This window comes from Astyanax mexicanus, chromosome 13 (genome assembly GCF_023375975.1).
Source record: "Astyanax mexicanus isolate ESR-SI-001 chromosome 13, AstMex3_surface, whole genome shotgun sequence".
NCBI classification, from domain to species: Eukaryota; Metazoa; Chordata; class Actinopteri; order Characiformes; family Acestrorhamphidae; genus Astyanax; species Astyanax mexicanus.
Window position 1 is genome coordinate 25,946,972 of NC_064420.1, and position 13,508 is coordinate 25,960,479.

A 13,508-nucleotide genomic window follows, 5' to 3' on the forward strand; every position below is an offset into this window, starting at 1 on the left:
GTTGCTGTTCTTAGTGCTGTTTAGGGAAGACGCTCATTAATATAAAAAGTAATATTCATATACATATAATTATGTATTAATATCATATTTATCATTAATTAACATGCTTTTTGTCTCTCTGTTGTTGTTTCTCAGAGGTGGTGATGAATACGAAGCTGGAGACGTCTGACCTCAGATGGACGACCTATCCCAACACTGACCCTGAGGTAAGCAGTAATGCAATTATTTAAATAATATCCTGCATGAACTTACTGTATGTTCTCTTAGTGGTGTTTCATACTGGATATTAATTTTTACTAGAAATTCTTTGGGAATGTCGAAGGTATTAGAAATTAATTCTAAATATATGTGTAAAAAAATAATTTTGGATCTTCATGTTATTAGAATGTTATACTGGATGTCAATTGCTAAAAAAAATGTGTTTATGCTGCTAAATAAACACGATATGTCACCAGGCTCTGTAAAATTGTAAATTATAGCAGGAATTTCAGGCCAAACCTGATAACGTTATTAATTTGCGTAAAACTAAACATACTGTTGGCATGCATTAATTCCCCTTTTAATGTTTTCAGTGTTAGTAAAATAAGACGTTCATTCTGAATTCAACTGAATTTGTGTCTGATTTTTTTCTGTCTGTTACTTGTGTGTGCGTGTTTGTGTCAGTGGGAGGAGATGAGTGGTCTGGATGAAGAGGGGAACAGTGTGAGGACGTTTCAGATCTGTCCGTCAGACGGCAGTGCGAGTCACTGGCTGAGGACTCGTCTGATCCCGCGGCGCTCGGCGTCAGTTCTGTACGTGGAGATCCGCTTTACTGTAATGGAGTGCAGCTCCCTCCCCTCCAGCTCCCGCACCTGCAAAGAGACTTTTAACCTGTACTACTACCAGAGCGACGAGGACACAGCCACACCAACACACCCGGCCTGGATGGAGAACCCTTACACTAAGGTAAGCATCCGTGTGGACACAGCATCAAATACAGCTGTGGAAAAAATTAAGAGGCCAAATAAAAATTATGAGTTTGTTTGATTTGACCAAATTGAAAATGTCTGGAATATAATCAAGAGGAAAGTGGATGATCACAAGCCATCAAACCAAGCTGAACTGAATTTTTGCACCAGGAGTGAGAAGCATAAAGTTAACCAAAAGCAGTGTGTAAGACTGGTAGAGGGAAACATGCCAAGATGCATGAAAACTGTGATTAAAAACCAGGGTTATTCCACCAAATATTGATTTCTGAACTCTTAAAACTTTGACTATGAATATGAACTTGTTTTCTTGCAATATTTGAGGTCTTAAAGCTCTGCATTTTTTTGTTATTTCAGCCGTTTCTCATTTTCTGCAAATAAATGCTGTAAATGACAATAGTTTTATATGGAATTATGGAGAAATATTGTCTTTTATTTATAGAATAAACTATAATTTTGAGTTCATTTTACTCAAACATATACCTATGAAATAGCAAAATTAGAGAAACTGATGTTAGAGAAACTCTTTTTTTTCCAGAGCTGTATATCTTCCTTATCTCCAAAGTGTAGGCAGACTTATTAAACAGTAGGGGTGGGAATCGTTTACTATCTCACGATTCGATTCGATTCCGATTTTGGGGGCCACGATTCGATTCAAAATCGATTTTTGATTCAAAACGATTTGATTTATAAAAATTTCTGCTTCTGGCTTATGAATCTTATTGAAAAAAGCCTCCAAAATATACACTGGTCCTGAAGCAGGTAATGTGTTACAAAAACAATAAAATGTGCAGGAATGTGGGTCCTCAGTGACAGAGGAATCACTGGGATATCACAATGACGTTAATGAACAATAAATAAATAATAAATAACACTGCTTTATTACCAGGCTACTAGCGGTGGTGTGTAGGTGACGCTGCTGGGCTGATGTGATGATAGCACTGGAGCGCTAAAGTTCAGGAGCAGCTGCTGATTAACTAGTTAATTTAAGGTCGTTGTATTTCTTCAGAAAGGGGGCAGGAGGTGGAGAAATTAATTCATATTGTCCATTCCTTAATTCCTCTGTGATGAGGAGCTGAAATTAGCTCTGATTAGCTTATTGTTATTTTTCCGTTCCGCCTTAAATGCTGCAGCCCGCTGCCACCTGTAGCGTTATTTAAGGTGGAACTGGAAAGTTAGCTAGTTAGCTAGCTAACAGTTACTGAAACTAACTACTAGCGATCTTTTTTATGCTTGTTATGAAGCATTCTGCCATAAAACATTAAAACTACACGTTAATCTAAGGTAATATAATGCTTGTTCTGCCATCTTACCGGTGATTCTCAAACACCTACGCTCTGTGTGTGTCTGGAAGATCTCCGTTTGAAGGGACAAGCGCTATCCCCAGGGTTGCCAGGTCCAACAAAAATACCCAGCCCAAAATCAGTCTAAAACCCGCCCCTCAGAATCGATTTTGGGACATTTTAAATCGATTCTGAATCGTAGTAAATGAGAATCAAGATTCTTATGTGAATCGATTTTTTGGCACACCTCTATTAAACAGTCATCTATACACAATATGAATATATTGTCATTTATGTATTGATGTTTGTGTAGGTGGACACAGTAGCGGCTGATTACCTGCTGCGGCGGGGTGGGGAGAGGAAGTCTAACGTGAAGACCGTGCGTCTGGGTCCTCTCACTAAGAAGGGCTTCTACCTGGCATTCCAGGCTCAGGGCGTGTGCATGGCGCTGCTATCCGTCAGGGTGTACTTCAAGAAGTGCCCCGCCCTCACGCACACCTTCTCCAGCTTCCCCGAGACGGTGCCTCACTCACTAGTGCAGCAGGCAGAAGGAAAGTGTGTGCCTTACTCCGCCCCCTCTGGCCTGATGCCCCGCCCACCCACCATGCTGTGTGGAGAGGACGGGCAGTGGGTGGGGCCACCGTCCACTTCCTGCGTGTGCAAGGCTGGGTACGAACCTGTGGATACGGACCGCTGCAGAGGTGAGTGCTTGCCTTCCTGTTTTAGAAGCTAACAGCTAAGCTAAGCTAACAGCAATGCACTTGTGCATGTTTTAAAAACATCCTTACTCTTAAATCTCCAAAAAATAACTGGAGAGAACCTTAAGAAGCACTACAGTGATATCAGATCTCATGATTCCACTCACTAATTTTTTGTTGATGGTTAAACTGATGGCCTTCTACCACTGTCCAAGTCCTGACCAATAGAAAGCTGGTAAAGCACCAGTTTCACTCATTTGATTGACAATTTATTGGGAATCTAGAAGGTTCTCAGGGTTTTCTCAGGCTGTCCACACTATATGATGGGGTAGTGTGTAGTTTAGGACAGTAAAATCACCTAAGAGAATCTGCTATCACCCATCAATCTGCTAATTTTCAGCTTAATTGGTCATGACTCATCAAATATTGGGTTCTATCAGGAGTGGCATAAAGTTATCCAAAAGCAGTGTGTAAGACTGGTGGAGAAGAACATGCCAAGATGCAAGAAAACTGTGATTAAAAACCAGGGTTATTTCACCAAATTTCTAAACTCTTAAAACTTTATGAATATGAACTTGTTTTCTTTGCATTATTTGAGGTCTGGAAGTTCTGCATCTTTTTTGTTATTTCAGTCATTTCTCATTTTCTGCAAATAAATGCTCTAAATGACAATATTTTTAACTTGGAATTTGGGAGAATTCAACATCAAATATTCGATTCTGTGTCAAAAAACCAAATGTGCTGCACAGTGGCACACAAACACACTTTGGATTAGGGTTTAGACACCTCTCTGGCGAGAATGTGTAAAAGTAACAAGCCTGCTGAGGAGCACTTTTAAAGGTTTTTTAATGCTTGGTCTTATTTCAGAGGTGGTACATGTGAGATAAGACATAAATGAATTTAAATGACTTTGCAGGAATGGGTAGAATAGTTTTTTTGAATATCTAAAAGCTGCTGCTTCAACAAGTGTAGAACAACTTTTAGCCAATCATACAAAATGGGCGGAGCTAATGTATCCAGATAGGGACAAATATGGTTGTACTGTCCAACCGTAGAGCAGCTTCTCTGTCTCTGCGATCAATAATGCTCTGCATCTGGAGCTGATCACTCCGCTACGCTCACTCTGCTGTGGGGTGATTTAACGCTTTTGTTTAAGAGCATTCTTCCAGTGTTCTGTATTAGAGTCCACACACACACACACACAAAACACATAGTGATAAATACATGCACAGTCACTGCTGCAGTCAGACTGGGCAAAAACCTGGTCTGAATTAACTTCCATTTCATTTATAGATATACAGACAAACCAGTGTGTGTGTGTGTGTGTGTGTGTGTGATCATGTGCGCATGGAGGGGCATTCCCTCTTTCTTAGTAATTCAGAACACGCTCAGTTTCCAGGCTGTGTGTGCTCGGATTGTCCATCAGAACTGACCCGTACCATACGCGCACACACACACACACACTGACATTCTTACTGACATGTGTGTTAGTGTGTGAATGGTTTTGATTAAGGCATGGTTTAGGGTCACATTCAAAGTCACTGCAGCACTCTCCCAAACGCGCACACACACACACTCACACACACACACAGACCACTTAAAACTCTAGCAGATTGAACACACACTCCATTTTGACTCCACTGGAGTGATGAAGGGAAAATAACAGAGCGAGAAAGTGAGACACTATTTTACACTCTATATACTTTACCTCACATTATCTTCCCTTTAAACTCTATATATATATAGCGTATATAGTATATATTCTACACACTTTACACTTTATTCAGTTCACTTTACACTGTATGCACTCTACACCCCACACACTTAGCCTATTTTTTGCACTTTTCAGCAGATCTTGCTGCTGTGTGGTGGTGGTGGTGGGGGGAGTTAGCTAACCAAGATAAGTAAAGCTAAGCTAAATAATCAAAACTGTAATAAAAAAATGACTTTATTTTAAAGTCAAACGAGCGCTGGATATTAATCTACACATATTTCTTTAATACAAACTGTTTATTTGGGTGAGTAAAGTGCTTATGTTTATTAACAGTAAGCTTAGATTTACAGATTTCCACTAAGGCTGGAGCGGTTAGCATTAGCTGCTAACCGCTCCAGCAGTGCTAGCCGGAGTTAGGAGCAGGCTACTGTCCAATAATACTCACCTTTGAAATGAGAAATATCGAGCGCGGTTAGCGGGTAATGCTAATGCTACTCCAGCAGTGCTATTCGGGGTTAGGAGCAGACTACAAACCAATAATACTCCCCTCTAAACAGAGAAAGAGCTAGCGCTGCAGTTAGCGGCTAATACTAATGCTACTCCAGCCTCGGTGCTGGAGAACTAAACTGAAACTTTTTAAGTTTGCCTTATAGTGCGAAAATATGGTAAACACAGGCCAAGAAAGCAAAAAAATGTTGCGACCTGTCTAAGACAATTATGAGGGAGAGCATTATCCTGGTAATACATGTGGCTGCAAGATCTTCTGCACATATTGCCGCACTGATAATGTCCCTTGATTCGCTACTAGAGGTAGTGCGTTTTTTGCAGCTATTTTTTACTTTCCTCCATTTTTTACTGTACACACTGTAGATTACATGTGTTTTTGAACTTTACTCTTTGTTTACTTTGCACTTTTATGTAACTTTAACACTCTGTAAACCCCTCTATGCTTCCTAAAGTCAAATTCACTGCCTGTCCGCAGAAAAATGAAAGAGGAAAGTTTGTGTGCTTGTGTGTGTGTGTGTGTGTGCGCGCATCAGACGGGTCAGATTACCCATAATCCAAAGCCACACCCTGATAGAAGAGTTGTGGGTTCCTCTGTAGATTTGTCTTTTGGTTGGAGAAGAGAACACTGCGGTTACACACACACACACACACACACTGGCTGCAGCAGCTGGTTTGCATTGTGCTGGAATGAGAGCAGACAGAGGGAGAGCGGCCGATCGTGATGCTGTTTTTCAGTGAAACATGAAACACAGACACACATTATACACTCCACTCCGAGAGGAAGAAAAGAAAGAAAGAGAGCGAGAAAGAGAGAGAGGGTGAGAGAGAGAGAGAAAGACAGAGATAAAGGAAGAGAGAGAAGTGGAGGACACAGTTTTGTTCTAGCTAATGTACAGAATGACTAGTGCAGTGTGAGTGTAGGCGGTGAAGATGATCTGTTCTGAATGCATTATTTTGGGATGGATGAGCAAAAAGAGAAAGATGACAGAGAGACTGGCTTTTTAAAGTAAAATTTTTAAAGGTTGGATATTAGTTGGATCAGTATTTGTGCAATAACCGATCATATATGTGTAATATAATCACACGACTCAATTGATGCACAATTAGAATAAGGTTTCTATCTGAAGTGTTTGTGTTTTACTGTAGTTCATGTTCTGTCATGTTGGATAAACAGAAAGCTCAATTATATAATAATAACAGTAATAACAGATGATCTTACCTGAGCTGACTCATCCTATTGCATGAACAGAATAATCTCTGTATACGCTTTATATTTTATACACTTTATTCTTTATATACAGTAACGTTCAAAAGTTTGAGCACACTTTTTTTCAGTATTCATCGTAGTTTGAGAGCATCAGTTGTGAAGTTGTGAAGAGGTAGAGTTGGTATACAGGAAATAGACCTATTTGAGTACAGTTCTACTCCATATTATCACAAGATCTACTCAACTAAATAAAGCAAAGAAGGACTTTAAGAAATGACACAATTATGATGAAACTGGCTCTCACTAGGAACACCACAGAAAAGGAAATCCACGAGTTACCTCGGTTGTGCATAATAAGTTAATCAGAGTTACCATAACTATATAGGCATCTTGCCGCTTGCCTACAGGATATATAGTGCTGTAATTTGACTAAAACACTTTTCTAACACTAATGAGATGAATTATAGATGTTTAGGTCCTTAAAAGAACAGAAATCCTGTTGAATCAGTTTGTAACATCCTTACTGAGTGACTCATTTACAGCAGAGAGGATTCATTTCAGCGGTTTAACCAATAAAACTGTTTTTGCATATAAAAATTCAAAAGAAAATCCTGTTAAAGCGAAAATAAATCACTGAGAAATGCTTTAAGAGCTTGTTCTGTCAGTCACATGCATGTGCTGTGGGATCTGTGTGTGTGCTGTTTATTGAGACTGAATTTTAATGTAGCTTAATTAAATTAAATGTACTCAGCAGCTGATTTGTGATCATAGAGATCACAGATCATTACAAGATTCACCAGCCAGTGGGACATCTTGTCCTGGCCAGGGGGATATACAGTGTGTGTGTGTGTGTGTGTGTGCAAGTGTGTGTGTGCGTCAAACCAGATCAGCATCCACACAGCCCATGCTGACACACACAAAGCCCCCCACACACACAGATGAGTGATTGATGTGAAAGGAATTTGTCTTTATTAGTCGCTATAGAGAGGAATCCCCACACACACACACACACACACACTAACTCACACACACTCTCTCTCGCACGCTCAGCAGCAGCAGCAGGTGGCTGCATGTGTTGTGCTAATTGCTGATGTCTTTTGTGTCGGCATTCTCATTGTCCTTATTGTGAGCGTGTGTTTGTGTGTGTATGTATGTGTGTGTGAGGGAGAGAGAGAGAGACTCTTTTTAGGAACACAATGGGCAGGTCATTTAGGGGCTTGAGAGCAGATTGTGTGTGTTTAACTTAGTGGCTGCCCCTCTCCCACACACACACACAGACACACACACATGCAGATGCACACACGGCTCTTTACTCAGTCAGTTAACAGATGAGGTTAATACTTCAGCACTTAAAGAACTCGTACCCCCACAGTTCTACTCCACCTCCCATCTGAGCTCTACTTACAGCATCACAATTCATTGTACATTAACCTCTTATCCCATACCGTTAAACATTGTGTACCTTTAACACTGATATACAGCTCTGTTTTTGCTATTTATAGGTATAGAAATGGCTGAAAAAAACAAAAAAGATGCAGAGCTTTCAGACCTTCAGAACTTTCAGATAATGCAAATAAAATAAGTGTATATATTTATACAGTTTTAAGAGTTCAGAAATCAATATTTGGTGGAATAACCCTGATTTTTAATCACAGTTTTCATGCATCTTGGCATGTTCTCCTCCACCAGTCTTGCACACGGCTTTTGGATAACTTTATGCCACTCCTTGTGCAAAAATTCAAGCAGTTCAGCTTGGTTTGAGGGCTTGTGATCATCCATCTTCCTCTTGATTATATTCCAGAGGTTTTCAATTTAGTAAAATCAAAGAAACTCATCATTTTTATGTGGTCTTTTATTTTTTTTTTCCAGAGCTGTATGTGTAAATATACTCTGTTTTGAATTGCGCCTTGTTTAGTAAGCAGTGTAGCAGAATACATAAAATGCTGTGGTCTGAATAGGCAGGTCTAAACTGTTCTAGACTGAACAATTTGCCATTTTACACATTTACAGATTAGTTGCTCATACAGATCTTTTGGATACTCTTTCTAATGAATGCATTGAGACACTTTCAGTTGCACCCATTGCTGGGACAGATGGCCAGTACACACACACAGCTTGTCTAGTCCCTGTAGGATAAAAGTAGTATTGCCAATAGAAGGGGGAGGGGGGTGGTAAATCCCCCCCCCAGCAGTGAGCTGTGGAGCAGTGGAGCTAGGGCTGGACGATATGGCTAAAATGGACAGCACGATTTCCTATTTTTAGGTTTATACAATATAAATCCGAAATTGATATAAACAATATAAAAGCCAACGCTTTTATGAACATATGTGGTGTTCATAATCACATACTGATAGAGCTGGGCAATATGGTAAAAAAAAAGTGTTGTTTTTTTTTTACGATATATAAAAAGCAGTTTTTACGATACATGATATTTATTTCTATTTTGTGACAGACAAAAACGGATTCTTCACACAGTGATTTTTATTCCATTTCTGATGCACATCATGCAATTAAACATGTTTTATTTCCCTAAAATAAAATGTACACTTTGTTTTTGCTATCAATATGCTTATTAAAATATATTGACAATATAATAAGAACATTTTTTCATTCACAATACGATAAAATATCATTATATTGCCCAGCTTTAGGTAGAACTGTTTTTTCTGGAATTATTACCATGCATAATCGCACACTGACAGCTGGTCAATAAGGTAAAAATATTTTTTCACAATATTTAACAACATTTTCATGATACACAACATTTATCTCTGTTTTGTGACTGATAAAATGCATCAGCAGTGGCAGATTCTTAAAAATTACTTTCACATCATGCACAACATGCAACATAATTTTTTACACCCTTTTTCTTTTTAACTATTGACATTACAATAAAAAAAATATATCAAAATGCGATGAAATAGTGCCATATTGCCCAGCTAGCTCTATTTTATCCTATACGTTTTGTATGAGTTGGGGAGAAGAGAACGAGGTGGGTTGGTGATCATCCAATACATTTCTACTCTTACTAAATACAATCAGATCCTCACTGCAAAGTTTCTGTCAATGGTCAGTAGAGACAGTAACTCCCATAAAAGCAGGATAAACTTCTTTATAGCCAAATAAGCCTGTGTCCCAATACTTTTGTCCATCGTATCGTGTATGTAGTGTATACAGAGGGTGGATGTATCTAATTTGTAACAGATGTGTGTATGTGTATGATGTAGGGATGAGATCAGTACACTTTTACTGAGCCTGCTTAAAGAGTCTTGGAAATGTGTGTGTGAGAGTGTGTTTAGAGTGCTCTGGTATATGTTGAGTGTATGTCAGTGTGTTTATGTTGAATTTAATCCCCTCTATCAGCACTGCGCGCTTATGTCTCCCCCCACCAGTGATCCCTTAGTGTGTGTGTGTGTGTGTGTGTGAGAGCGAGAGAGAGGGATAGAGAGAGTCAGGAACATTCCTGCAGTGACAATAGTTCAGCATACACCCTGTCATCACTCTCTCTTGCTCTCTTCCTGTCGTGAGGAGGTCACACCTTCATTGTGTGTGCACTCGTCTCTTTTCTGTCCGTTTCTGTCGTTTATTTCTGTGTGTGGCTCCTGCCTGTCTGTTATACACACACACACACCCACACACGCTGTGGAACTATGATGGAACTTGTCCCGTTCTGAGATCATCTATCTCTTTCATTCTCGCTACTGGGTTTCTAAATTAACTTCATTCAAATGAATAATAGTTACTCATTTGTGTGTGTGTGTGTGTGTTATTTTGGCTGTGAGCAACTGAGTGTATTGTGTGTTTTTGTCTAGCTGTAAACACACACTTCCTAAACTCTCAAACATGATGTCAGTTCTTATTTTTTTATTGTTTTGACTCGTTCTGAACACAAAACATATTCACATCTGATTTACATTGAGCACTGATTTATATTGAGTGCTGATTTATGTTCAAATCTGATTTACAGTTACATCTGATTAATATTCTGTACTGATTTTAATTATATCTGATTTACCATTACGTCTGATTTATGTTTACATCTAATTTACATTTTGAACTGATTTAAATCCAGTACTGATTTATATTTATACTCAGTACCTCTTTAAGTATACACCTGATTAACATTCAAGTCAGTACTGATTTATGTTCACACCAGATTTACACTCTCACCTGATTTACATTCGGTACTGTCTTACAGTTTAGAATAATTCACTTTATTTACTTTTAACCAGTTTAGTTCAGTTAAATTATGTACGCGCACACATACACACACAGATACAGAGATAGATAGACTGACTGATGGAGGGATGGGTGTGCTGTTTGTCCCAGTGGTGTGGGTGTGTGTATTTGTGTTTGTGTACTTTTGATTAAATCACTGTGTGTTTATTTGATTCTCTGTTGTTTATCTCTTGGCTGTGTGTGTGTGTGTGTGTGTGTGTGTGTTTATATGCTCTGCATATGTTAGGATTAACCCATCTCTCTCTCTCTCTCTCTGCAGCGTGTGCGGTGGGGCAGTATAAGGCCTCTATGGGGGCGAGTGTGTGTCGTGGGTGTCCTATGTACAGTAACACATACACTCTCGGCGCTGTGGCCTGTTCCTGCCGCACCGGCTACTACAGAGCACCCACTGACCCTCCGGATACAGCCTGCAGCAGTGAGTCTCTCACACACACACACACACACACACACACACCAGCAAGTCTCACATTAATGAATAATCAGCCCATATTCTCCCTGCTCTCATACACTACACACTACACCTCTGATCCCAGCATTCCTGCTCTCCCTCACTTCCAGAATATATACAGTGCTCCAGAATCCTCACTCACTATGGAGTGTTCCAGATTCCTCACTCAATTCAAAGTGTTCCCGAATCATCACTCACTATATAGTGTTCCAGAATCCATACCCGCTTTGGAGTGTTCCAGTATCATAACTGTTTTATAGTGTTCCAGAATTGACATTGACTTCCAGAACCCTCACTTTAGATTGTTCCAGAATCTATACCCATTTTAGAGTATTCCAGAATCGATACTAACCTCAGAGGGTTCCAGTATACACATTCACTTTGGAGTGTTCCAGAATCCATACTCACTTTAGAGTGTTCCATTATTCATATCCCCTATGGTGCTCTAGAATCTCTCAGTCAGACCTGGATAATCTCTCTCTCTCTCTTTCTCACTCTTATTCCCCTCAATTTCATGAATGACTGTTATGGGCTGTTTGTCTTCCATAGAAACTGCACACACACACACACACACTGCTGTATATTTAAGGGCTCAGTGCCTGTGTGTGTTTGTGTGTGTGGTGTGTCATTAAAGCACTGCAGTTGTCCATTGCTAATAGAAGAGAGCAACAGATTTAACAATGAGGCTGAAATTAAACACCAGCTGAGTGAGAACACGCCCCTTTAAATAGCCCCCTCCCTCTTTAAGTAGGTGTCCTGGCACACGCCCCTTTAAAAGCAAGCATTTGGACCTAAACAATGTGAACACACCCATTTAATAGTTACTCCTTTTTCCTTGGGAATTCTTTTCCTCTCTCTCGCCTCTCTCTCTTTTTTTCTCTTTTTACTTTTTTCTAAATCTCCTTTCTTTCCTCCTAAGACTAAAATAACACGTTCACACCATCACTTCAGCCCCCCCCCCCCCCCCAAATGCTGTCTGTTCCTCTCATTCATTCTCTAACCCTTAACCTACCTGTACTTTGCAGAACCTCCGTCCGCCCCGCGTAACATCGTGCCCCAGGTGAACGATACCGTGGTGACTCTGGAGTGGAGCGAGCCGCTGGACCGCGGCGGCCGTTTGGACCTGTCGTACTCGGTGGAATGTGCTCAGTGTGCGCCGGGCCGAGGGTGCGTGCCGTGTGCGGAGAGCGTGAGCTACCGGCCAGCACAGACGGGGCTGATGCACCGCAGAGTGGTGATCCACGGCCTGCTGCCACACACACACTACACCTTCACCATCATCACCATCAACGGGGTCACGTCCACCAGCGGCACACAACCCGCCACCGCCACAATCAACATCACCACCAGCACTGACGGTAAGCTGGAGTGCTTTGGATCTCGAACTGTGCATGAAATAATAATAATAAAAAAAGGTTTTGAAGATAAATACCTTTGTTTACACATAGAATAGCTGTAGAATAGAACCTCTATAGAAAAGCACTCAACAATAAGAATGGGATGCTCTGAAGCAGCTGAGGAGCAGGACTTTGGATGAACTGGAGCGGCAGAATCTATTATCCAACATCAGACAGAACCTGACCTTACTGGTGCTCTCACTCTCAGAGCTGAATACAATCAAATCCTGCTCACAGCAATGTTCTAAAAATCTAGTGCAGAGCTTTCCTAAAAGACTAGAAGCTGCTACTATAGCAAATGCTCTTGGTTTTAGGAGATGTCCACATAGTAAATATCTGTAATATAAGTGTCATAACTAGATTAATAATTGAAATACTGTGTGTGTGTCTGTGTGTGTGTGTGTGCAGTCCCTGTTCCAGTATCAGGTATCAGGAGAACGAAAGCTTCTGAGACGAGTATGACACTGAGCTGGGATGTTCCTGCCCAACCACACTACACCATCCTGGACTACGAGCTCAGATTCTGCTCACAGGTATGAACGAAGAGAAAGAGACTGTTGTAACCTGTAAACTATTTCCGTTACCCATTACCCTGCAACACCAGGGTTTACCAGGTTATCCATTACTCATTAACTTGTAAACAATGTAAACTCTTTGTAGTATTTTACTGTTATCTATTACTAATTTCTCTGTAACCCTGTTACCCATTACCCTGTAACACGTTTAGCCCTAGCCATGTAAGCCCTTTACTTTTTTACTAATTACTATATAACCCCTGCACCCCCCCCTTGTACCCCACATTACACTGTAACCCCTCTTTTTTTTTTTACCAATTTTTACCTCATTATCCATTGCTCTACAACCATTTTATCCCTCTAACTCACCTTTACCTGTAATCCATTTCTCATGTAACTTTCATTTACCCAGTGCCCAACAACCCATGAAATAGGGCTGCACGATATATCGTCTATACATCGCCATCGCAATCCGCACATGCGCAATAGTCACGCGACGTGCAATGTTACTTAAGGCAATAAAAAAAACAAACAC

At 40.3% G+C, this 13,508-nt stretch overlaps 2 protein-coding genes across 2 annotated transcripts in view; one reads left to right on the forward strand and one right to left on the reverse strand.

The window, feature by feature from the left end:
• Positions 1-13,508, reverse strand: part of LOC103037426 (C-reactive protein) — a 190,755-nt gene that overhangs the window by 129,737 nt on the left and 47,510 nt on the right. The window lies entirely within an intron of this gene.
• The window catches only part of ephb4b (eph receptor B4b), a 36,978-nt gene that overhangs the window by 13,678 nt on the left and 9,792 nt on the right, over positions 1-13,508 (forward strand). The window contains exons 2-7 of the mRNA XM_049463183.1: positions 136-206; positions 664-945; positions 2,562-2,949; positions 10,873-11,028; positions 12,087-12,419; positions 12,867-12,991. Coding sequence (XP_049319140.1) covers positions 136-206; positions 664-945; positions 2,562-2,949; positions 10,873-11,028; positions 12,087-12,419; positions 12,867-12,991 — 1,355 coding nt within the window. The remainder of the gene's footprint in view (positions 1-135; positions 207-663; positions 946-2,561; positions 2,950-10,872; positions 11,029-12,086; positions 12,420-12,866; positions 12,992-13,508) is intronic.